The sequence below is a fragment of the Lepisma saccharinum genome, chromosome 14 (assembly GCF_977018435.1).
Source record: "Lepisma saccharinum chromosome 14, izLepSacc3.1, whole genome shotgun sequence".
NCBI lineage: Eukaryota > Metazoa > Arthropoda > Insecta > Zygentoma > Lepismatidae > Lepisma > Lepisma saccharinum.
The window spans coordinates 20,404,487-20,431,324 of NC_139242.1; the positions used below are offsets into that span (position 1 = coordinate 20,404,487).

Here is a 26,838-nt window from a genome sequence, read left to right on the forward strand (position 1 = left end):
CGTGAGTTCCTTACATCAGCCTGACACCGGGATATACACTTCCAATACACCAAGTGTCAAGAAGTTCAGCGAACTAGACAGGGCTATTAGGATACTGTGATAATGCATTGCGCGTGATAATGGTGAAACCTCTTAGGGGTCCGGATTTTGTTTAAACTTCAACACATTTTGAGTTCAGAACATTTCACACACAATTATTCTCACATTTTTCTTCCATAAGACCACGCTTCGGATAATTACCACCAGGAATGACTTCCACTTTACGACCTCCTGAAAAGTAATCTTCAATCTCTTGAAGAGTCTTGCCTTTGGTTTCCGGAAGAAAGAACACCACGAAAAGAGTCCCCAACAGGGAGAGGATTCCGTAGAAGAGGAACACGCCGTAGTTCCCCATCGAATGTATCATGTCCGGATACAACTTAACGACGACGAAACTGAATATGTAGGCAATGCAGGTCGTGGCACCGCTGGCAACGCCGCGTATCTCTGCCGGGAAAACTTCGCCAATCATCGCCCAGGGGAGCGTGAGGAAGCCGATGGTGCTCGTGAAGATGTATAGGATGATGGCAGTTACGGGGATCCACTTGATGTTCTCTGTTGATATGGATCCGTTGCTCTCGAGGTACGTGAAAGTTGCTAGGATTCCCATGCACAGGGTCATCCCGGCGCCGGATATGATGGCAGGAGGTCGTCTGCCGACCTTCGTCAGCGCGAAGCTCACGAAAATTGTCACCAGCAGCCTGGAGACGCCGATCAGGATGGTGGCGAGGTACTCGTTGATATCGTCGCTCGCCTCTCGAACGACGTTCACAGCGTAGAAGATGACGACGAAGATGCCGGAGAACTGCTGGAAGAAGAAGAAGACGTTCATGATGACGAACGGCTTGTAACTCTCGGGTCGGAGGAACGTACTCATCACCTCGCCGAAGCTTCTGGATTCCCTCGTGGGAGCACCGTGGGAGACCAGGTTCTGGATCTCGACGTTCGCACGAGGACTCTCTGCCCTTAGCCAGAGCAGAGCCCTTTCGCCGTCCTCAACGCGCCCTTTGGACATCAACCAGCTCGGGCTCTCGGGGAAAAGGGACATCACCACGTACGCGATCAGGGGAAACAGGGTGCTGACGCCAGCCACCAGCCTCCAGTCCAGGAAAGAGCCCATAACGTACACGATCAGGATCCCGAATGCCATAGATATGGAGTTCCAGCAGACTAGCATTCCTCTCAGGTGAGGCTGTGCCACTTCGCCCACGTACACGGGTGCAGGGGTGCTGGACATCCCCGTGCCCAGCCCCGTGAGCGCTCTTCCGACGTAGATCATTGGAAGGTTTTGAGCTACGGCGATCAGAAGCCATCCAATCACGCAGGGGACGTTGATCGCTAATATCGCCATCTTCCTTCCGAACCGGTCCATAACGGACCCAATCAGAAGGCATCCCACAGGCGTTGTCATGGCAGCTATGCTTGCTGAAATAAGGAAAGTTCAACATTAGTTCATTTGCCTTCGCAACATGTGTTTATCATCTCCGTAGAATGAATTACAATTCTGGCGAAATTGTCATTATGCAAAATGTTTTCAAGAGATAATAAAGAAAATAAATAAAGCAAACAAAGAAAAAAAATCAGAGTAAAACTAAGGGTCATTCAACTCTACTACGTAGAATGAACCACAAAATAAATCGAAGATATAAACAAGCGCAAGATTAAGCGATATACACCAAAGAAAAATAGAAACAACATATCCAATAGGATTGAGAAATTTGATTAGCATTTCCAATAAGTAAAATGTTACGAGAAAGAATTATGAAAATTTTAACATGATACTCGTACAAAGAGTGCAGCAGGACCCTGAATTTGAGAACAGACTAATATAGACAAAGAAGTAAAGCACATTCAAGATACTGAAGAAAGTGTGTAACGTATGAAACTCGAAGGGGAAAAAACAGTACAATTTTAATAATCAGGGGAAAATCAGTGTCTTCAACTCTGTGCTATATAACTCGCTCGTTTCATTACCGTTCGTTATGTGCTAATAACTACGTATTATTTTTAAAATGTGCTAAGATCTCGAACATCGAAGAGATAGGAACGGATCCAATCCCAACAGATGTCTTTCGCAAAGAATGTTTGCATGAAATAATTGCAATTTTTTGCAAAGCTTGATTTAGCTAAAGTCAACTTCAAAGACGACGGCTGATTGGTGGAGATGAGCTCCCATGATAAAAATGAACAACCGACAAGTAGCTCTTTAGAGACTTAAACCTCATATTTAAACCCTATCTAAAACGAGGAAAGTCTCGTCAACGTATTTTGAAATATCCGAGTGCTATTTCCGATAGTATCTGCCAATAACTCACTCACCTATCCAGGAGCCCTCCTCCTCGTTGACTGGGATGGTGCTGTTGGGTGACTGTAGCTGAGGAAGAGCAACTGCGGAGAATCCGAGACTCATTCCTGGCGACACAGTTGCCAAGTTCGCCGCAGCAGTTGCCAGCAGCTGCAAGGTAAACACAAGGACGTGTACAGTGTGGTTCAGATGAAGAAGATAAAGAAATAATGTGCGCAAAGAATCAAATATAACTAAGTTAAGAAACTTAATACTACTCTCCGATTTGGTCCATAGCACCGCCCTCAAATTTAGATAGACGAAATTCCGTTTTGAATTTCTTCTTGGCCATTGTTCCTCACTTAATATTATCTACAAAACACCTAGGAAAGCTCATCTCTCTGAAAATATTAAATATCCACACTCCTCACAAGAGACTCAAACTGCCAGACCACATATTAATGCATAAAATAGCCAATGACAATAGTACATTCCGCTACATTATACAGTGCATACATCTTAAAACCGGCCCCGAGCACAAATATGAGAAATGTTACAATATAGTAATCTGCGCATTTAGTACCTTACAACAAATGTTTGTTTGTGTATATTGTTGTACCTTGTTGTTCAATTCTTGCATACTTATATTCCCCTCCCTCCCTCCCCTTCCGCATTGCGTGTTTGTCTGAGGGAATTTTTTTGGCGACAGGGTTATTTCACAAGGACTGGCCCGCCAGATCTCCTGATCTCTCAAGTCCGGACTACTTCCTAAGTTTCTTTTTTGAAAGAGCTGAACCATCACATCACTGTTGCCATTGTTTGACTATACTGTGTTCTTTGGTTGTGCATGAAGTCCCGGGTTGTCTCTAGGGCTTCCTCCTGCTCTGAGGTCAAGTCATCTCTGGTTGGTGACAGCCTTCTAGGATGTAAAGAGTAACCATAAAAGTCATATAACGCTAGCCATAAACACAGTACTTGCCTTTCAAATACGATTCATATTTCACCCCGCATTGAAAAAATCGCGCCACTTTAACCACCGAAGAAACTGTATGAAGGTATGATATGTTCTCTCACAATTAATACATAAACAATGGCGCACACACGCACAACACATTCACACACACACACACACACACACACACCCATACGCAACGCATTAATTCACTAAACGAAACTTCATTTGAAAATATACAATAATACAATTAAAAATGTTAAACATCGGGTTATTTTCATGCACGCAGAATTCGCATCGCTTCACGCTTGCTATGGCTTGCCGGACCAATCGGTTTTGGCCAGATTTCCCATCATGCCCTGCGTCGCTGACGTCACATTGAATATCATCCATTGTTATCCTTCTTCCTGATCTTTCCTGCTTGCGTTTTTTCGTTCACCACTTGCAAAATCCTCTTCTCTCTTGGCGCCACCGTCCAACTCGGGAACGATGCACAAAAGACAGATATACACTTTTATATGTGTGTGTGTGTGTATGTATGTATCTAATCTTGGTTTATAAATTTTATTACTTTATTGTTAGATAAACCCAATAAAAGGCGTAGATAAGCGGATGCGTTTTCTAGGGGTGTGCGGGATCCCGAAAAGTCGGGACCGGGATCGGGAAACAAATTTCCCGTCCCGGTCCCGAAATCGGGAAATGACTTCCCGACTTTTCGGAATCCCGAGCAGTCTGGAAATACCGAATGGTCATTTTAAAAAGTTGTTAATTCTCGACGTTTTCAGCATTTCAAGTGTCTGGAACTTATAGGAAATTGTTTGTTTTTATTCGAGAAATGCAAAAACAATCACTTAAGTTGAAAATGACGCGTAGAATTCGAGATTTTCAGAGCTTCAGGAAATTTCGAACATTTCCCGACATTGTCGGGAAATGGCGAATTTTTCCCGTACCGAATGTCAGGATTTAAAAAATTTCCCGTCCCGACCAAAAAAATTCTGTCCCGCACACCCCTAGCATTTTCCATGCACTTGCCACATGGTTTTTCGAACACAACCATGCCATTGGGATCAGTTAAAACGTTCCTTACTACACGTTAATATATTTGATTAATCGTACTGATTAGAAAACAACAGATATACTAATTTCAAGTCTCCTACGAAAGATTTGAGAAGTTAATAAATTAATACAATAATTTCAACTTATAAATTAATGAAGATTTCCTTCTTTCTTTATGTTCACTAAAGCAGTGACATCTAGCGTGTAAATTTTGAACAGTAAATTTGTGAATCCGGTTCTGCTTGTAAGCTATAGCCCCCTAGCCTGAACTTTCTCAATTACGTGTGCAATTATACAACGAACGAACAAACCGTTCACCAACAATTACAATTTGCTTTGATTACTAAGGTCTAAATCACCATCCCTGAGACCTTCTGTAAACAAACGGTCTCACCGATTCGATGTATGACTCCGCGTCAGCTGATCCATGACCGCAATCATCTGCTGTTACACTCATAGTTCGCCGCACCTATTCATTTTATACAGGGTGGTGCAAAATTCCGTTTACAACGCTTGGGAGGTGAATCGCCAAGTAAAAACAAGGAAAAAATGCCATGTGAAAAAATGTCGAAATCGGCACCGTTTGCGAGTGACAGGCGTGCGAAAATCGCCTCACACCATGTGTAAAGTACAATAACTCAAGAAGGAAGAAAGATGGTAATGTCGGATTAAAATAATACAAAGAAAGTCATGCCTGATGAATACAATGGTGCAGCAATTGAGGCCCAGTGTAAATTGCGCGAGGGGACTCTCAAAGAAAGTGGGGAATCCCCTGATGGAAAATATAGAAAATTTACTACTAGTTTCTACATAACGTTAATGTTGAGATCGGAATGTAGGCAGTAAAAATGACGACGTATGTTCACATGTTCCACTACTGCTGGGACACCGTCCCACACTCGGGAAATAGGAAATTGACCCGATAATGACGCTATGCCGTCAGATTACGCTGAGATTGATTTCAGCTAATTGATACAGAAAGCCCCACTAGAGACGCTGGAACTGTAGGTCACCTGTTACGTATTAGCGTTGGTGGATACTACGTACAGAGTGTAGTCGACCGTTGTTCTTCATGTCTGTTCTGCGTGTCGCAGCGTGGAGTTTAGTCTGGTTGAATTGCGCCAAGGAATATTGTACGTAGAGTACGTATTCCCGTGTTCTTTCTCGGTTTGCAACAACTGCGTGGACCTGTGTGACATTACGTGGGTGCTAATAACGGTAGTTGTGATCCGTCACTCGGAGGGAAAGTGCCCCTGTTGCTGGGCAGTTCTCGAACAGGACAATGGCGGAGTACTCTACCCACGAGCTTGCTGATATGCATCTCGTTTGTGGAGAGGCAAACCGAAACAGCCGTGAAGCACGGCGTTCGTATCACGAACGTTTTCCCAATAGCCAGTTACCAGCACATGCACTCTTTCAAAGACTTGATGCTCGACTGCGTGAAACTGGATCTCTACTACCCCGTAGGTGGGATTGTGGAAGACCCCGCACTGTGCGCACTGTGCAATTTGAAGAGGACGTGTTGCGGGCGCGATACGAGACCGTCCTGGCACCAGCACACGTGTCATTGCTCGTACGCCACAAACTCACCATAGCAATGTGTTCCGCGTTCTTCAGGAGGAGGGATTGCACACATACAAATTGCATAAGGTGCACCACATACTGCCCACGGACTTTCCCCTACGCATGGATTTCTGCCAATGGTACGTGCAAGAAACTCTTGCCATTCCAGATTTCCCAACAATAGTTTTGTGGACCGATGAGGCAATGTTCACCAGGGGCGGCATGTTCAATAGCCACAACAGCCACGTCTGGGATATGGACAATCCGCATGCAATCATTGTGCGCCATCATGAACATAGGTTCGCAGTGAATGTGTGGCGTGCCGTAGTAGGTGACCACTTGATAGGCCCGTACATTTTGCACTCTACTTTGTGTGGTGGGAATGATCGGGTATTTCTACATGACGTATTACCCGAACTTTTGGAAAACGTGCCACTGGCAGGTAGACAACGTATCTGGTTTCAACACGACGGCGCCCCCGCACATTTCGACCGGGGAGCCAGGGCCTTACTCGGCGATCGTTGACTTGGCAGGGGTGGACCTTTACCGTGGCCACCTCGTTCCTCCGACCTCACACCACTGGATTTCTTTGTATGGGGAGAAATGAAAAGGCTCGTGTATGAAACCCCTGTGGAAAGTGCTCAGGACCTCGTTGCTCGTGTTAGTGCCGCTGCTGGGACAATTGGTGACATGCCAGAGGTATTTGACCGTACCAGACAATCAGTGCTTCGCCGATGCCATCTTTGTCTTGAAGTCAATAGCGGACATTTTCAACAACGTCTCTGAGTATACCGGTGATTGTGAGTCCCTATCAGCACCTCATAGTGCTGGAGATCGCTGTACTTCATACCATCGATCTGCATGTGCGGAGGTTGTTCGCTTCTCAATGGAATCCCTTCAAGATGAGCTGTGCCTGGAAATGTTACATGCCATTGTGTGCGTTTTCTCGCCATTCTCCGTCTTCATTCCTTCGAGAATTACCCACTTTCTTTGGGGAGCTCTCTTGTAGTATGTACAGCCTGACGTCATGTAGCCATTGTTTAACTTTTGTTTTTCGTACTGCAAAGTAGTGTGTCAACATTAAGGGATTGAAAACATTTTTTTATGATTTTCCGGTATTTTTTTCCATTTGCGACGGTGTCCCAGCAGTAGTGGGACATGTGGACATACGTCGTCATTTTTACTGCCTACATTCCGATCTCAACATTATGTTGAAAATAGTAGTAAATTTCCTATATTTTCCATCAGGGGATTCCCCACTTTCTTTGAGAATCCCCTTGCGCAATTTACACTGGGTCTCAATTGCTGCACCATTGTATTCGTCAGAAACGACTTTCTTTGTATTATTTTAATCCGACATTGATACCTTTCTTCCTTCTTGAGTTATTGTACTTTACACATGGTGTGAGGCGATTTTCGCACGCCTGTCACTCGCAAACGGTGCCGATTTCGACATTTTTCCACATGGCATTTTTTCCTTGTTTCTACTTGGCGATTCACCTCCCAAGCGTTGTAAACGGAATTTTGCACCACCCTGTATAAGAGCCTCTGAATGTGAGAACCCGTTCTCAAAACATCAGACGAATATGCAGCCGCATAGATTGTTACTCTTCCGGTCATTCTCTCTTTCATAACCCTTAAAACTGCAGACACTGACACACCACTGCACTGGGATACCAACTTAACCACTTCATTTACTGGTTTCTCAGGATACTACTGACAGAACGTTACATAAATATTGAGTAGAATCTGTTTCTCGCCCCTTTTCAAAGGCTGTCCTTGCTGGTGTTTTGAAAACAAGCTCGGAGTAAACGGAGACTTTCCCTCACGCATAGAACTCGGCATGTTATTTTTCTAAGGCTAAGTCAGGCAATATTACTAAGTTGCACTACTTCCTTGCTGTTCACATGATTATTTTTAGAAAATAACCAATGTTATAAAATATCATTATGTACACAAATCTCTAAGCTCATTGAAAGTTATATTACTACAAAATGTTCACACTTATCTTGCCTTGCCATGTCACCAAGTTATTTTACGAAGTGGCGGAACAAAAATCGTTATTAGGATACTTGTCAAAGTTTCCAACCGCAATAAATTTACGAACTTTTTGTCTTGTTTTGATCATCATCAATATATTTATTGGACTTACAGCATTGCATATGGCTGTTTATGCCCATTATATATTTTATTTACATAAGATACAATTTACATAAAATGTACAAACAAATTTCAAATACACTCCTATCTATATCAAACCTTAGAAATATACATTACCATGTTATATCATTTTGTCTAAAAATGCAAGTAAAATATATTCAAAGAAAGAAGCCAAATTTATGGGAAATGATTACTGGTGCAAAGAGTTAACCATAAAGGTGAAGCAATAAGTAAAAAAAGAAAGAGCATTGGGTTTAAAGTGAGACGTCATTTGCGGCAGCGTATCCCATACTTCAAATTTGCCATTGTTTTACCTTACGTAATGAATCCTGTAACAACGCTGATTTTCGTGTGGATTATTTTACTTCTATGAGTTTGCAATGCTTTCTGCATGCAGGTTTAATTCTATGAATTAAATCAAATCGGGTTCTTGATGTTTACGCAGTGATGTTGTAAATTGTGTAAATGTACATTGTGATTGTGATTGTACTGTGTATTAAACATAAAGATCAAGTATTCAAGTGATACAGGTGACTTCTAATCCATACAAGTGTCAAATAGTATACATAATAGGCCGTAAAGGTCCTATCATTGATAATCAGAATGGAAGACTTAAATGATCTTCATGCAACCTCGTCTTTCAATTCTGAAAACACTGGTGATGACATGAATCCTAACATTTCACCCGCATTCTACATTGAAGTAGAGACTTCTCAGACAATATCCCATCAAGAAGATCAAGAAGTTATGGATAATTCTCTTAAATCTTCGAACGCAAGAATCTCGTCTCAGAACTTCTACGATTATAACAGTAATGGCCCTTTCATAGTTCTGATAGAGGGTACAGGAAGAAACGTTGGTAAACTTGCGGGCGGGAGCCTAGGTAACAAATTTCGAAAAGCAGAAATTCCAGTTAAATATATAGACCAAGGTGGTCGTAATAGGGTAAGAGTATATTTCAACACTGCTCAGGAGGCGAATAACTTTGTTAAAAACGAAGAATTTCAATCTCATCTTTCTATTAAGGCTCGCATACCTCAATCCTTAATTCAACGAGAAGGTTTAATATATGGTATAGAATTCGACGTCAGTGAGGAAGACGTAGTGGATGGCAGTCAATCATACATTCCTATCATTAGTGCAAAACGAATGAAGAAAAAGATTTGGAAAAGTGATGGATCGTTTCAGCTACGAAATACTAAACTAGTGTGTTTGACATTCCAGGGTAGACATCTCCCAGAAAAAGTAGCCATAAATAGCAGCATATATGAAGTAACACCCCGACAGAAAACAGTCATTCAATGTAGAAACTGTTTCAGATTCGCTCACACGGCCAACCAATGTCGTTCACAGTCTAAATGCGCTACCTGTGGAGCAATTAAACACGGAGATTCATGTAATCTCCCTGCCAAGTGTTCGAATTGCCAGGGGTCCCATTCAGCCCTTGATAAAAATTGCCCAATGTGGCACAAAGAGCGTCAAATCCAGGAACGTATGGCTCTAAATAATTTATCATACCGTGAAGCTAAACAAATGATAGAAGGGACTTATATTCCACAACCTAGCATAGAGGAAATTTTGAAGCCCACAATTAATTTTAAAGAGTTTCCACCTATTCAACAATATTCCAGATCACCACCCACTGACTTAAAAAATAAAAGCTCACAAGAACAATCATCTACTAACACAAAAACCATTACAACTGTGGAGCCTATTTTCAATAATATAGGAAGACAACAATTTTCTTTGGAACACGACACAGTGGACCCAAAAGTAATTCCACATCCAGACATAGTTGAGATACCTAATATTGCACACAAAAAAAACAATGAACCTACAAAGCACAAAAGAAAATATCATAACAAGGCGAGACATATGGTTCCCAATAATCCAGATCACATAACATCAAAAGCAGAAAGCTCCTCAACGGAGTCTGATATTACTCCTTCCTCATCTATAGGGAAAAATATCTTCCCTTCTGCTAATTCTACGAACAATCGACATTCTGAATGGTCGACAAAAATCATTGATCAACCTCCCCCATCTATCGGTAATATTCACGAAGTCTACACCTCACTTCTCAAAACAATACCACTCCTATGGTCAACTCTAGTTGAACTCAAAGAGTTACATCAACAAAAACAGCTTTTACAACATATCAATGAACTATCCATAAATCTATTAAATGTGTTACAAAACCTTACTTTCAAACAGAACAAGTAGGATACACATAGCAGAAGATGTTTCTCATTCAATGGAATATTATTAGCTTTTCTACACGAAAATTGGACTTAATGAAATTAATAACGGAATGCCATCCTTTAATTCTTTGCTTACAGGAAACTAAGGGTAGACAGTACGAAACATACAAAATTGTTCATTATAATTGTTTAGGCCCACCCTATTCTGAAAATGAACGAGGTATTAGCATATATGTCCACGAATCAATATCATATCAGGAAATTCAGATATCCAAACACCATAAACTCTTCCGCGATTATAAAGTAGAAGCACGTGCTATCCAAATCTTCATAGAGGGGAAAAAAATAACAATAATCAATATTTATATCCCATCAAATTACAATTCTCAGAATATAAAACCGTCAGATTTAGAAGCATTGACAAAAAATACCCCTAGCCCATACATCATTGTTGGAGATTTTAATGGTCATCATAACATTTGGGGCTCACAATCATCAGACAGACTTGGGTCCAGCATTGCCGACTGGATAGAAAACAACTCATTTATTGTTCTAAATGATGGATTGCCCACCCACGTCCCACGCAACGGAAATAATCCCTCATCAATAGACCTCACTATAATATCAGAATCATTATTACCAAAATTTCAGTGGACCACAGCGGAAGAAATGTATGGTAGTGATCATTATCCCATTTATATTCATTCACACTTTATATCCTCACAACCAATTCAACATATCATATTTCCCATAAATCGCTGGAAAATTAATAATATATCATGGGAATCATATACAATTTTAATAGATTCTTATATACTTAAAGAACAAATAAATTCCTCTCAATCGGTTTCATATTATACACTACTCCAATATATCACAGAAGTTTTAGACATTCTCAGTTCACGAAAAAGAGTAAATTTTTCACGACTAATTTTTCCAAAAATTCATTGGTGGACTTCGGAGTGCGAGACAGCAAAAGCCAACCGAAAAAGGAGTGAGAATCATTTTGCTTCATATCCTACCCTTGAAAATCGAATATTATGGAAAAAATCAATAGCACAAGGAAAAAAAATATTTCTACAAGCAAAACGTGAAGCGTGGATTAAATATTGCAATTCAATAGACATGCAGGAATCATCCCGAAATGTGTGGCATAAATTTAATTCCTTACGTAAACCATGTCCACCTCGTAGAAAACCTATAGATAATAGTTGGCAAGACCAATTTTTAATGCTTTTGGCTCCACCATCAGTACACCTTCCATATAAAAAAATAGAGGAAAATATTTCTAACTTTTCACTTGAATTCCCTCCCATTTCTACAGAGGAATTAAAAAACATAATTAATAATATTAAACCCACTGCACCAGGTTTAGATGGAATACCATACCAAGCCATAAAATATCTACCTAAAGCAGGTTTAGATATTCTTGTATCTTTTTACAATAACATATTCCGTACCGGTATAGTACCGAGGGAGTGGAAAGATTATATAGTTCTCCCAGTTTTAAAAGCAAATAAATCACCACATTGTGCTACATCTTACAGACCCATAATGTTAATTTCAGTTTTGGAAAAAATATTCGAACGAACGATATACCTCAGAATTACCTGGACACTAGAACGTCAACGTTTCTTTTATCCTACTCAACTTGGCTTTAGAATCAATTATGGCAGTCAAGATGCAATAGCTATCCTAAGCACTGCAATTCAAAATAGCAAAATTAGTCGTTCACACTGTTATAGTCTTTTTATAGATGTGGAAAAAGCATATGATTCTATCAATTTACATATGCTTTGTAACAAATTAGAAAATCTTTTCATTCATCCTCAATTATCGTTAATCATATGGAACCTATATTCCAATAGAAAGATATATGGATGGTTCTCAGAAACAATTAGTGACCCTCGTTTCACTAGCATAGGAATTCCTCAAGGTGCACCTTTAAGTCCTTTATTATTTAATATTTACACAAATGAAATTCACTCCTTACCTCTTTATCCGTTCCAGTTAGTACAATACGCAGATGATTTCTGTTTTTACTGTACTACAGATGATGCAACCCAAGGTATAATTAAAACACAGAGATTAATTAACACCATTAGAGAATGGTTTCATAATGCAGGATTAACCCTTAGTGAAAATAAATCCAAAATCATTTGCTTTAATAACAAACGCACAGATAGTTATCCCAATAATATTTTACAAATTTCTGACATCCCAGTGACAGATTCTCACAAATATTTAGCTGTACATTTTGATAGACGTTTTACATGGAATACACACATTTTATATTTATTAAACAAAGGTCAAAAGTTTTTAAACATAATTCGTAGCATGACAACAACAAAATGGGGAGGCCACCCAAAAATTTTACTTCTCTTTTATAAAAATTGCTTTCGCTCATTTTTCGACTATGCAGCTTTCAGCTACGGGGGAGCAAAATCCAATCTACTCGACAAAATAGATATATTACAAAGAAAAGCATTGAGAATTTGTCTAGGTCTTATGCAATCAAGCCCCAATGTAAGTGTTTATATGGAGAGTAAAGAGACTTCTTTGAGTCACAGGCGGATTCAATTAACAATAAAATTCCTCCTTAAATCATGGGAAAATCATCATCATCCATTTAATAAATTGTTTGAAATACAAAAACAATGGGCTGAAGCCGATGTAATAAATCCTCATACCACCTCATATTTCCTTGTATACTGTCATTACTTATTTCCAGAACTTCGATCTAATACTTTCACTCTCTTACATCCTTTGATCTATCAACTAGATATTCCATTATATACTCAATGTTCAATCCACTTCAGAGATCTAGGTTTACATGCATTGTACAGAGAAAAATGGCCAATGCATGTAATGATTTACACCGATGGTTCTAAGAATAACAATAGTGTAGGATGTGCCTATTACATCCCAGAGAAAAACATTTATCAACAATTTAGATTACCTATAGATTCATCTATTTTTACTGCGGAAAGTTACGCCCTATACAAAGCCTTACAATATGGAATAGCGGAAGACTTTAAAAAAATTCTTCTCCTTACAGATTCGCTGAGTGTTCTTCAAGCATTATCTACATCCTATCCCAAATTATGTCACCAATCATATCTTATTATTTTAATTATTCAACAAATTCAACTTGCTTGCAAAAGAAACATTGACATACAATTCAGTTATGTCAAAGCACATGATATTAATGTAGGAAATGATAGAGTGGACATATACGCTAAACAGGCCAGAGATTTACAACTCATAAGTTTCAATAGGTTAATGTATACTGATTTATTACCACGAGTAAAAATCAAACTTATGGAACAATGGAATGAATGGTGCAAAGATCAATTTAAGTTTGTGGGCAACACATATAGATGGATTGCAGAATTTAAATCTAAAGTCCCTTGGTTCAATTCATACACACTCCCACGGCAAGTCATAGTTTTTATTAATAGATTAAGAACAGGACACGTACGTACACCAGCACATTTAGCAAAAATAAAAATTAAAACTCAAGAAAATTGTAAATGTGGCAATAATAATCCTGATGCTCAACATTTAATTCTAGAATGTCCAATCTATTCAGTACAACAAATCATACTCTACAAAGGTTTTCAACGTTTAAAAATTCCATTTCCAATATCACTATCATCCATTTTAACAGATTTATCCCCTTCATTAATATGGATGCTGTATGCATATTCTCGAAAATGTAGACTTGAAATATAAAGTGATTTTTAAGAAACAGCAAAATGGACAAAAAAAAAGTGAATTATTTATAATAATTGTTATATATTTGTGATTCCGATTAATTTGTGAGACTAACTGCCAACTTTAGAAGAAAACATTAAAATAAATTTAAAAAAACAATAACGATGTCCAAAGTCGACAAGATAATGCTGACAGGGACAAAAAAAAGAAGAAGAAGAAGAACAGTTGGTTTTGTTTACAGAAGGTGTCAGGGTTTGTGATTTGAACTATAAATGCTTCAACATTAAAAGAATTTCTCCTCTCGGGAGTACAATTATGACACAAATTCGTCATAATGTCCTCAGTACAAGTTTCAAAATTAATAATTCTTCCTTCGTAAATGTAAAATGAAGCTGTCTCACCTGGAGCATGGTTATTTTCCACGTGGATTTATCTAGATTCGACGTCCTGCAACTTTCCATCCTGATGTTTCTCTGTGAACCCGTCTACTATCTCATAACGTTTGGTTCTGTGTACAGTGACAGGTATTTTCCACCTAGAATAAACATTAAACAAACAGATAAGTTGCTTCATTTGAACCGAATGAGTAAACAAACAAGTTGGAGCTAAATTTACTGCGTAACTGCTCTATGCTCCATCAATAATTACTAATCAGAATCTAACATATCCATTATCCATATTCTGAAGAATAGACTATCATAATGTTAATTATGCCAGTAACTACTTACATATGAGTAACATGTGTTGAATTATCTTACTAAGGCATTAATTGAAAAAACAACTTTAGAATTTTCATTTTGTTTAAATTTATGAGATCTAACCTAACAAAAATTCAAAAATTTACTTTGAAAATTACCCGTCTCCATCAGGTTAAAGATATACCAAGGATAATATAGATACTCCTTGGATATACCTTTACTTTAATAGCTTGTGACTGTAGTTCACACTTACAATTAACAAACATACAAGCTTTTTTTTTTTAAAAAAAATAATTCGATAAGCTTGGAAATACATGATTGTAAGGAAAAGAATGAAGACTTAATTTCTCTTAAGATACAGTAAGTTATTTTTGGTACATGTAGAACGTGTTTTACCCAATTCCAAATAAGGCTAACATACGTATTATAAATATCTAACATTTGAATCTGATTGCATTAATCAAAATTTTATGTTCGTATTTCTTACAGTTTTAAATATCCAAATTGAGATAATTAATGTATTAGGAAATATTTTATCTGCATTTTCTCACTCCGCAATATATAATATTTTTGTGTTTAGTTGATAGCAATATATCACAATCAGCATTAGAAATTAGCGGACGCAAGTTATTTTACAAGGTTATTAGGTCATTTTACGCCGACGTAAAATTTCCATGTCACCACTTTTAGCGACTAAACAGTGGATGCGATCGACGGTGAGAGCTGTTCCCAAAACGGTTCACTAATTTCTTGCTCGGCGTGTTCTTTGTTTTTTCCGCCAATCATAAATAGAGATTGTATTCTTTTGTAACTTTAACCTTTGAAATATGTATATAAATATATGGCAAAATATGGTGAAATATGTAAAAATTTGTCAGATATGAAACTTCCGAAGGTAATATTTGTTTCAAATTCACGTTCTGTTTATTTTGTACAACAAATTGCACTTCTTTAACACCGAACGAATAGTATTGAGTAGCGATTTCACAATTCCTTCCACAACCAAAATTACATTGCATTCAACATTAAAAAATTGGAATCTGAGATTGTTTTTGTGATGAAGTAGTTTTATGACTGCTATGGTTTGTAATAAACTGCAAATTCTATTAATTTTATATTTAAAAAATTTAATCACTGCGGAAGTGGAAAAAAAAACAATATTTTATGACTTTCATACACTGAGCCATAATTTGGCAAATAGATTTTCAGTTTCAACTGTGGCGACTAGTTGTAACACATTAGGCGCCAAGTGACGTTTAAATATTGAGGTTCAGTTTTCATTGAGCCGCTCTTTGGTGGTAGGTCTACAAGACCTACGCAAGCATTGTGGCACCACCCAAATCTTCAATTCGTGTATGTTGTGGAGGTTAAGAAATTAGGTTCACCCTCAAATGGTTGATTCCCTACCACACTCGTTAAGGAACCTTAGTTCTGTGCAATGTATATATTTTTAAAATATTTGATTTTCTCAAGTAATAGAATTGAAAAGTTATTAAGGGTCACTTATTCAGTTCTTTAAGGGACCCAAAGGCCGATATCGCCGCCACTGGTACCATATATGCAGAAGATGAGCTCTTTTGTTTGTTTCGTTTAAACCACACTCAGCTGGTTTAATTTGTTCCCTTTACTCTCAATCAAGGCCAATTATGGCGCTAATCTCAGTACATAGACTTTTGACTTCAAAATATACCATTTATTGCCCTTTCAACCTCTGCAATTTCCTAAATCAGAGCATACAAAACTAACAAGGGCGTTTCCATTTCATTGCCAATGTTGTATGCACATGATGTGAACCAACAATTTTATACATTCCATTAACTCGCGTCCATAGTATTGAGCTCTTGAGTTACGTTATTGTGGATTTTCATTCACTAAAGATCGGCATCTGTTTGGAATAATTGCGCTGAAATTCTAAATTCTTGAATAAAGTGCTTTTACAAAAAGTGCGTTTTATTCATAGAAAACTTATAAGAATTTGGTAAAATTACATTTTCCATTGTGTAGATAAATGTAATATTTTTGGAACTAGAAACAGTGATTTATCTACTGCCGGATCTACAAATCTCGCCCCCCCCCCCTGCAAAATATTAACAAAGGCTCCTTCTACCTACCTACCTTTACACACACACACACACATATACGTATATATATATATATACATACATACATACATATATATACAGGGTGACTCTAAAGGTATAGTACGAACGAAAACCACAGATACCTCCCATGAAATAGAGACGAAAGTTCCCCTTCCACTTTGCCGAGAGATGCCTCCGTGAGGAGCTAGACAACGCCGAAAACGTGTGAAAATGAACTTCACACCTCTGTACAGCCAGTACCAGTGAAGATAGAAAGGCGGAACAAACGAAGTCAAAAGGAACACCAAAGTTGCCCATCCGAAAAACACTAGGCGGCAGCTGCGCAACGCATGCGCATGGGGTTCCACAAAGGAAATAGGGGTGTCCCGCAAGACAAGTGAAGGGAAAGGGTAGCGATCGACAACGGTAGGGACAAAAGAAGCAATGAAGCATGAAGTAACAATTTCACAGCGGGAAACAAACACATGCAGCACGTGGGGAGTCCCCAAACACAGTGGGGAGACACCGCAGCAAGAACAAAGCACGGTTCAACAAAAGAGAAAGGGGACCGGACGGGGAATGGTACCTGTCAAGGAGACAACAAATGCGGGACGAGGGATTCCCCGTAGCAGCACCGAGGGGATATCACACAGAGGTCGTGCGCCAGCAGGACAAACACAGCAACTACGGGCACAGGAGGTTTATTGCCACACAAAAGTGCACTTACAGATAGGAATAGTACGTAGTACGTAGTCGTACCCCGGACTGACGTTGTTACAAAAGTTGCTCAAATTGACGACCACCACATTCAATGCATGCATTGCAGCGTCGCAGGAAATTCTGGCGAACCCTATCAAAAATCCCTGGCATGGTACACACCTCGGCCGATGCTGCAAGTATCCACGCTACCAATGTTTCCTTGACAGGCACCGGGTTCTCGTAGACGAGTGTTTTCACATGGCCCCACAAAAAGAAATCCATTGGTGTGAGGTCAGGCGAACGGGCGGGCCAGGGGACGGGGCCCTCTCTGCCGATCCAGCGCTGTGGGTAGGTATGGTGCAAAAGGGTTCGCACTGTGCCATCAAAATGTGCAGGCGCTCCATCCAATTGAAACCACATACGATGTCGCACGTTGAGGGGTACATCTTCTAGCAGCTCTGGAAGGACTGATGCAAGAAAGGTGCGATAGAGGCGGCCATTTAAACGTGGTGGCAGCAGGTATGGACCGATAATCTGTTCATCGATGATACCTGCCCAGATATTCACTGCAAACTGGGTCTGATGGTGCACCTCGACTGCTGCATGTGGATTTTCATAATCCCACACATGGCTGTTTCGGCAATTGAAGATGCCCTCACGGGTGAATGTTGCCTCGTCCGTGAAAAGCACATGGCGCAAAAAACGGGGATCGTCGGTACAAAACTGCAACAGTCGTTGACAGAATTCCACACGTCGTGGGTAATCCCCAGCCTGCAACGCGTGGACTCGCTGTGGATGATAGGGATACAGCAGATCATCGTGATTGACACGCCACACTGTCGACTGTGATACTCCCACTGCACGTGCAATGCTACGGGTGCTAGTGGACGGTGTGTCGTCCACGCGAGCAAGTATGTCCTCCTCGACCGCCGCGGTGCGCACATGTCTTGGGTGACCGACATGATGGCCTGCACGTAACACACCCGATTCACCAAGGGTACGGTGCACGTTCGAAAACAACCTGCTGTCGGGTTGTCGCCTCTCCGGATACCGTCCGCGATAAAGGCGTGCAGCTGCTCGGCCATTGCCATCTGCAAGGCCGCAGACAAAATGCATGTCCCTCAGTTCTACAAATGTGTAGCGTTCCATGGTACGGTGAGGATAGTGCCAATTATGGAATACTGTACTGCAGTGCACAGGTGGCACACACACACACACTGGTCACAACGGCTTCGAAACAACGTACTCAATTGTCGTACGTCAAGCACACCACCACCGCACCGGCTCTTTCACTGACACGCTCCCTGACCCTGCACTTCCAATCAGCCCACACGTCCGCACGGCGCTGTGGTACAATCAGCTGACGTTCCTGAGCCACCCGTGCCTGTGCTCTTCACTACCTGACCACTGCCGGCAGGTGGGGCCATGTACTCTGGGGCCTTGTCATCGTGGAACACATGTAGCGTCCTTCATTCTTGTCCCATTCACCCACAACACGTACTTCGCCCGTCTTGCTCGAGCCGACGGGGAGCACTACGTACGATCGTGTGGTGTTTGTGTACACCAATGTGGGGTAACCCAGCAGTTGAACAGACGTGCATACCCCCACGTAGCTTCATTACACGATTGTCCCACGCAGTTTATCTGTCCAGCCTTGCTCGGCCCGGTCTCACACCCACGCGGCAGTGTGCGGCTGCGGTGGTGTGAGGCCACGCTTGGTTTCGGAGCGGAAGGCTGCGGTCGAGGAGGGACTCCAGTTGTTCGGCTGGGGTTGCGCTCGGAAGCAAGCAGTCGCGTCAGGTCTGGGAACGGTGGACCTGGTGATCGGGATGGAAACATTCCGACCTCGTCCATTAGTGTCGTCCACCGTACGGAGTGGTGGGGTCCGTACGACACTCCAGCAGCCTTTCGCCCGCTCCCACCCAGCGATGTGCCTCCGGCTTCATTTCTAAGAGGCTGATTGGGCCCCATCACGACGTTTGTTACAACGTCAGTACGGGGTACGTAGTCCTATCTGTACGTGCACCTTTCATTAGAAATAACCTCCTGTGCCCGTAGTTGCTGTGTTTGTCCTGCTGGCGCACGACCTCTGTGTGACATCCCCTCGGTGCTGCTACGGGGAATCCCTCGTCCCGCATTTGTTGTCTCCTTGGCAGGTACCATTCCCCGTCCGGTCCCCTTTCTCTTTTGTTGAACCGTGCTTTGTTCTTGCTGCGGTGTCTCCCCACTGTGTTTTGGGGACTCCCCTTGCGCTGCACCGCCAGCGCCGCCATTTCTGCCCCGAACCATGTACGCGTCTGTTGCCTGTCGAGTGTCACGGACCACTTTGCTTGCATTCTCGGTGTGTTTTTACATCCTACGTCGTCCTCCCGTGGTTCTGCAACCCCGCACTACTTTTCTCGACTGCACTGCTTCAGTCATGGTGTTTGTTTCCCGCTGTGAAATTGTTACTTCATGCTTCATAGCTTCTTTTCTCCCTACCGTTGTCGATCGCTACCCTTTCCCTTCACTTGTCTTGCGGGACACTCCTATTTCCTTTTTGGAACCCCATGCGCATGCGTTGCGCAGCTGCCGCCTAGTGTTTTTCGGATGGGCAACTTTGGTGTTCCTTTTGACTTCGTTTGTTCCGCCTTTCTATCTTCACTGGTACTGGCTGTACAGAGGTGTGAAGTTCATTTTCACACGTTTTCGGCGTTGTCTAGCTCCTCACGGAGGCATCTCTCGGCAAAGTGGAAGGGGAACTTTCGTCTCTATTTCATGGGAAGTATCTGTGGTTTTCGTTTGTACTATACCTTTAGAATCACCCTGTATATACATACATACATACATACATACATACATATATATATCACATCACCCCCACTCACGACCGGATCAAGAAAGTGTGGGGCGTTACCCCCACACCCCCTACACGCCTTCATGGCGTAGTGCTATGCACAGGGGAGCACTTTTTTTTACCTTTTATATATATATATATATATACAGGGTGTTTCTAAAGGTCGTTTACAACGCTTGGGAGGTGATTCCTCACACGAAAACAAGCAAAAAGTGTGAGTTCCATTTTTACGACTGAGGCTTCGTTTCCGAGATAGGAGCCTCGCAAAAGGTGACAAAGTGAACGTCACACCTAACTGGGACGAATACTATCACAGATAGAGAGGCGGTTCCAAGGGAATCATAAAGGAATCGTATGTGCTCAGTCCGGAAGTCACTATGAAAAGTTCACTGCACGCATGCGCAATGGAGTCCTCAAAGGAATTGGGGATTTCCAGCAAGAACAATGCATGAAAAGGATATGTGACGCAGCAAGAAGGACCGTGACAATGAGAAATGCGTTAAAGACAACACATCCCGACCTCAAACATCAAAACATGAGCACGGAACACAAAATCCGAAAAGTTGAGCACGGTTGCATACCCCAGTTACACGCGAGGAATGAACGAATCATGTCATGTGCCATACGAGACACATATTACTCCACCAGGAGGAGGGAAAGAAAAACTCAATATCAGATGATTGCGACAACGTGTATTTTTACACGCGACAACTACGTAATATCCCCACCCCCCCACACACACACACAACAAACAACAAAAGCTACAATGTCTTACGCTCAGACAGTGCGTGTCACTGTACACCAACTGAAGATGTCACTTTCACCACACAAAGGGGGTGGGGAGCAATACCAAGAGTGTTCGAAAAGGATTACTGTGACGTAAAAGAGACCAGTTTCGGAAGCGCTGCGCAGGCAAGTCTGGCTCTCGTAGTCTACGTTTGACCTTCATGACTGCTGTACCCGCGAGAGGAGCTCGAAGGGTTGGTTCTCTCCAGCAGTCGTCCCAGTCGTGTTGCAGGTGCTGGGATATGATCAGCAGTTCGCTCTAGGTTGTCATACGGATTGAAGAGTACTAGTATGTTGTATTGAAAGAAGTTGACGTGGTGGAGTGGGCAAGTCAAGTATCGCAACAATTGGTCTGTGGTGTTCGTACGGTGATACGGCCAATTTGTGCAGTGTGCCAGTGTTAAACAAAAACGATACTTTGCAGTTCCAGCTCCCTATTACACAGATGGCTGCGTATACGACCCAGCAGCTAGCAGACATGCATCTCATGTATGGGGAGGCACGTGGTAATAGCCGTGAGGCAAGGCGTCTTTATGGAGAACGCTTTCCACATAGACGTTTACCGTCTCACGCCTTCCTTCAGGTAGTGGACAGTCGACTGCGTGAAACAGGGTCAGTGTTACCACCACGGCAAGAAGTTGGAAGACCCCGAAGTGTACGCACACATCAGTTTGCAGAAGATGTGTTAACAGCGGTCGCAGAACGTCCTGGCACAAGTACGCGCGTGCTCGCTCGGGCACGAAACACGTCTCATGCGAATGTTTGGCGAGTGTTGTCAGAGGAAGGAATGCATCCTTTTAAACTGCAGAAAGTACAAGAACTGTTACCTCGTGACTTTCGCCCTCGTATGGAGTTTTGCCAATGGTTGTTGCATCAGCTGAACACAAACCCTCACTTCGGGGCAAAGGTATTGTGGACAGATGAAGCCATTTTCACCAGGATATCCTCAATAGTAGAAACAGTCATGTCTGGGACTTTGACAACCCACATGCACTTTTGTGGCCCATCACCAGCACAGGTTTTCAGTGAATGTGTGGTGCGGGATAGTACATGATCATTTAATTGGACCATACATTCTCCCTGCTCGCCTGAATGGTCGCACGTATCATGCATTTCTTACTGAGGTTCTGCCTGAACTGTTGGAGACTGTACCTTTGGCACTGCGGCAAGAAATGTGGTACCAACACAATGGGGCACCAGCTCATTTCGATCGTAATGTACGACATTTCCTGCATGACGTGTTTCGCAATAGGTTCATTGATAGGGATGAGCCTGTGCCTTGGCCACCGAGGTCGCCAGACCCCAACCCTCTCGATTTTTTTCTTCTGGGGAGAAATGAAAACACTCGTATACGACACACCTGTCACATCAGCTCGCATCAACGTCGCCGACGCGACGGTAGCAGATACACCTGGCTTGTTTGCTCGTACTCGACAATTCTCGATTCGTCGCTGTCATCTCTGCGTAGAAGTGAACGGCAGACATTTTGAAAACCGTCTGTGATTATTGCCCTCAGCAAATCCTAGTGATAACACTCTTGGTATTGCTCCCCAACCCCTTTGTGTGGTGAAAGTGACATCTTCAGTTGGTGTACAGTGACACGCACTGTCTGAGCGTAAGACATTGTAGCTTTTGTTGTTTGTTGTGTGTGTGTGGGGGGGGGGGATATTACGTAGTTGTCGCGTGTAAAAATACACGTTGTCGCAATCATCTGATATTGAGTTTTTCTTTCCCTCCTCCTGGTGGAGTAATATGTGTCTCGTATGCCACATGACATGATTCGTTCATTCCTCGCGTGTAACTGGGGTATGCAACCGTGCTCAACTTTTCGGATTTTGTGTTCCGTGCTCATGTTTTGATGTTTGAGGTCGGGATGTGTTGTCTTTAACGCATTTCTCATTGTCACGGTCCTTCTTGCTGCGTCACATATCCTTTTCATGCATTGTTCTTGCTGGAAATCCCCAATTCCTTTGAGGACTCCATTGCGCATGCGTGCAGTGAACTTTTCATAGTGACTTCCGGACTGAGCACATACGATTCCTTTATGATTCCCTTGGAACCGCCTCTCTATCTGTGATAGTATTCGTCCCAGTTAGGTGTGACGTTCACTTTGTCACCTTTTGCGAGGCTCCTATCTCGGAAACGAAGCCTCAGTCGTAAAAATGGAACTCACACTTTTTGCTTGTTATCGTGTGAGGAATCACCTCCCAAGCGTTGTAAACGACCTTTAGAAACACCCTGTATATACATACATACATACATATATAATATATGTGTATGTGTGTAATTCTTGATCTCATGTTGACTAAGTCACATGGGCCTCATGGGCGTCCGGAAGGGGGCACGGGGTGGGCCGTGGCCCCCCTGGAAAATAAAAGTTAACCAAAAATTGTGTATTTCATACATATAATTTCATTTTAGCCACAATAATATGTGTTAATTATTGCATGAACATCATAAATTCAAATTTAAGCAATGTTTTTTTTAGGGAACAACACTATTTTTGGAGAAAATGTGCCTTGTTTGCCCCCTCCCCGAAAATAACTTCCTTGCTCCTTCCTGGAAAAAAATCCTGGGGACGTCCGTGATGGGCCTTCAGGGTGATTCAAAAGTTCTTTAACATCCCCATAAAAAGTAAAGGAGCTACTAGACTGGGTACAATTGGTCATAATAGAAACAGGTTAAACTTAGGGGGAACCACATTGGTGTGTTATATTGGTGGCCGCCATATTTGAATTCAACTCAAAATTTTTAAATGGGAAGCGAGTGAGGTGATGATATATATATAAGATACTGTTTTTTCACACCTGGAAAATGATACATTTGTTACAATCATGCAGTCATAACTGTTTCCTGATTAAATATAGGTTGAAGGAACCTTCACCACTACATTTCTCATTAAATTCTAGCCTGATTTGATTCAGTCGGACTGCCACGCGGGAAACTCGGAGTGGGTGATCTAAGGTCGGAATTTTTCCGGCTTTGTCCCCGCATAAAGCGGCTCTAGGCCCCCCCGCCTCAAATCAAATGATATGGGGGGGGGGGTAAAGGATGATCACATCACCTCCAAGATGGCCGACATCGAAAATATGTGTGTCCTACCCCCACATATCCTAAATGTGCTTTTATGGCAAGGTGCTATATGCAGAGCGAACTTTTACTTTACCTTTACCTGTATATATTGTATACATTGCTGTACCCCTGAGTACCTACGTTTATTTTTTACATACGCATATACGAACCCTCTGCTATGTCAATGGTTGAGATACCCCTAAAGGATTAAATGTTTCCGCACTGCGGTGTTTTCCGGCTTGTAGATCCGACACTGGATCTTTTATCCACCCCTCCCCCAAAAATTTACTCAACACCCCATAAACGTTTTCACAATGGCCAACTTTATGGACGTTTTGGCTCTAAATAGACCCTTACACCCCCTAAATACGAACACAACCCCCCTCCTCCTCCCAGTTGGAAGTTTGTTTGATTGAGTTTTGTTTTAGTCTGCTTTTATGTACAGATAGGCTAATTGTGATTAGACCTACAACTAGGATCCAAACCACTATGTGCCTCTTCCAGGTATCGAACCCATAACCCCTTCATTACAAGGTGACGACATTAGCACCGCGCCGTTGGGGAGGCTCCAAATCTTTTTAAAAATCCTGACTCGGCTACATTAATATAAAAATAAAAAGAAAACACCTTGATGATATATTTTATGCTCTCTCTTCTATGGATGCATATCAAGTTGGAAGCCCTGTTTTAAAAATTTCATGCTCATCTTGTCCCGCCATTTCTAATTTCAACCATATTTAGAGTGATTGATTGATTCATTTGGGGCTTTAAGTCCACTTTATGCACATTAAGGCTAATCGGGATAGGACCTACAGTTTAAAGTGTGATCCGAACCACTATGTGCCTCCACCGGCTATCGAACCCGGGACCCCTTGATTTCCATATTTAGAGGTGGTTTGTAGACAAATAAGCTGATTCCATTACCCAGTGACATGCTTATGGAGAAGGGCTAGCCATTGCATAACTTTTATTTATACATGGAGTAAACACTAATATTTGATCCTCGTGAGCAATTTGGTTGGGGAAGGAGTACCTTACTTCCATAAAAAAAGCCGGGCTGGTTGAAGTAATGACTCTTGTAATCAAGGGTTGCCGGGTTGGATACCCGGTACTTCGAATCCGACTTTCAGCTCTAGGTGCAGTCCCGATTAGCCCTTCTGTGCATAAAAAGCACTTAAAAAACAAACTCAAATTAAAGTAAACTCATAATCTCGGCATCTGAACTCGAATCCTAGAATGGTTGTTACTTTTTGTTTGACTTTTCATGAATTGCATCTATCTTTCAACATAATCATCTCAAATTACGTAGAGAAATAGAGAGTTAGAAAAGCAACGTAAAATACACAATTTACAATATGAAGTACACAGGCACGTATCTAGAAATACATTTCGGGGGGGGTCCGAATCATATGTCTCATAACAATAATAATATAATAATAACAATAATAATGTTCAAAATAAAATAATTATAAGTATATTTAATTAATTAAAATATTCAAATTAATTAATATTATATTTTCATTACATGAATAAGTAAAAAGACGGTATAAGGATAGTGCGTATTCATTCTAGCTTACGTGCAGTTAAGGTCGGCAAAATTTGTAAACAATCAACTGCCGTAGCAAGGAAATTAATGTCAAATAGATAAAAATTGAATATTTATTGAGTATCAAAAAACATGTTAGATCCAGTTGTCGAAAAGCAAAGTTCCTGGTAATATTTTATGCATGTTATTGTTGTTGTTGAGTTGGTGTTTTAAGTCCACTTTATGTACAGTAAGGCTAATCGGGACTGGCCCTACAGTTTAAAGTGGGATCCAATATGCATGTTATTATATGTAGTAATAAATATTTCCTATAAATCTTCTTTGGTACTGTCAGTCAAAATCGTATGATTCTAATACATATAATTCTTGCCTTCCAATAAGTTTGGCGGACATTAAAGAACAAGTATATTTTCATTATTTACTTTTAGTTATTTTATTATATCATTACTTTTATTGTTGTACTTTATAAGTCTTTGGGGGGTCCGGATCCCCGGAACCCCCTTTAAATACGTTCTTGGAAGTACACTATGTATTCGGGAAAGTGTCAAGTCCTTCGCAGTGAGTATGAAGGGGTAATGCCTGCAAGGGAAAATAAAGTAAAGCAGATCATTATTCTTACAGTCGTCGCACTTACTTTAAAACATTTGAGACCACAATGTAAGAATTGTATTTGCGAGAATTCATAAAGTCATGTGCTGATCGGAATTCAATTCGGCGAACTGCATCGTTTATTCTTAGTTATTTTTGTCAAAGACTTTGCCGTGTTATGCTCACTCTGCAAGTGAATGTAATGAAGCCTTTGTCACAATAAGTGTCCAAGTTTCCGTCTATGTCATATCTGTAGTTTTAAGTTTTCCACTGTACACAAGAATAAACAAATACACCCGTGCTTTCCTGTCTACCCTCCCCTCGCACCTTAAATGCTCACCCCTCATTTTAATTACACGTTCTGTACCATGTTGACAAGTAAAAATGAAAATCACTTACCAAGATTCCATGACTATTAAATACAGCGACTTCAATTTTTAAAATCAGAATTCGGTTTGTCTAGATTCTATCTTGGCTAACCAGTCCTGATGTTTTAACTTGACTGAGCAACCTCAGACGTGTGTATGTGAATATTCAATGTACACAAGCAAGAATCAGAT

The 26,838-nt window shown here is 41.3% G+C and overlaps 1 protein-coding gene across 1 annotated transcript; it reads right to left on the reverse strand.

Moving 5' to 3' along the window:
* LOC145998447 (facilitated trehalose transporter Tret1-like) lies at positions 1 to 26,838 on the reverse strand. The gene is made up of 4 exons (XM_083134858.1): positions 26,678 to 26,838; positions 14,374 to 14,507; positions 2,359 to 2,494; positions 1 to 1,464 (listed from the first exon to the last, which is right to left on the reverse strand). Exons 2-4 carry the CDS (start codon positions 14,431 to 14,433, stop codon positions 185 to 187), a joined length of 1,476 nt encoding a protein of 491 aa, XP_082990984.1. The 5' UTR covers positions 14,434 to 14,507; positions 26,678 to 26,838; the 3' UTR covers positions 1 to 184.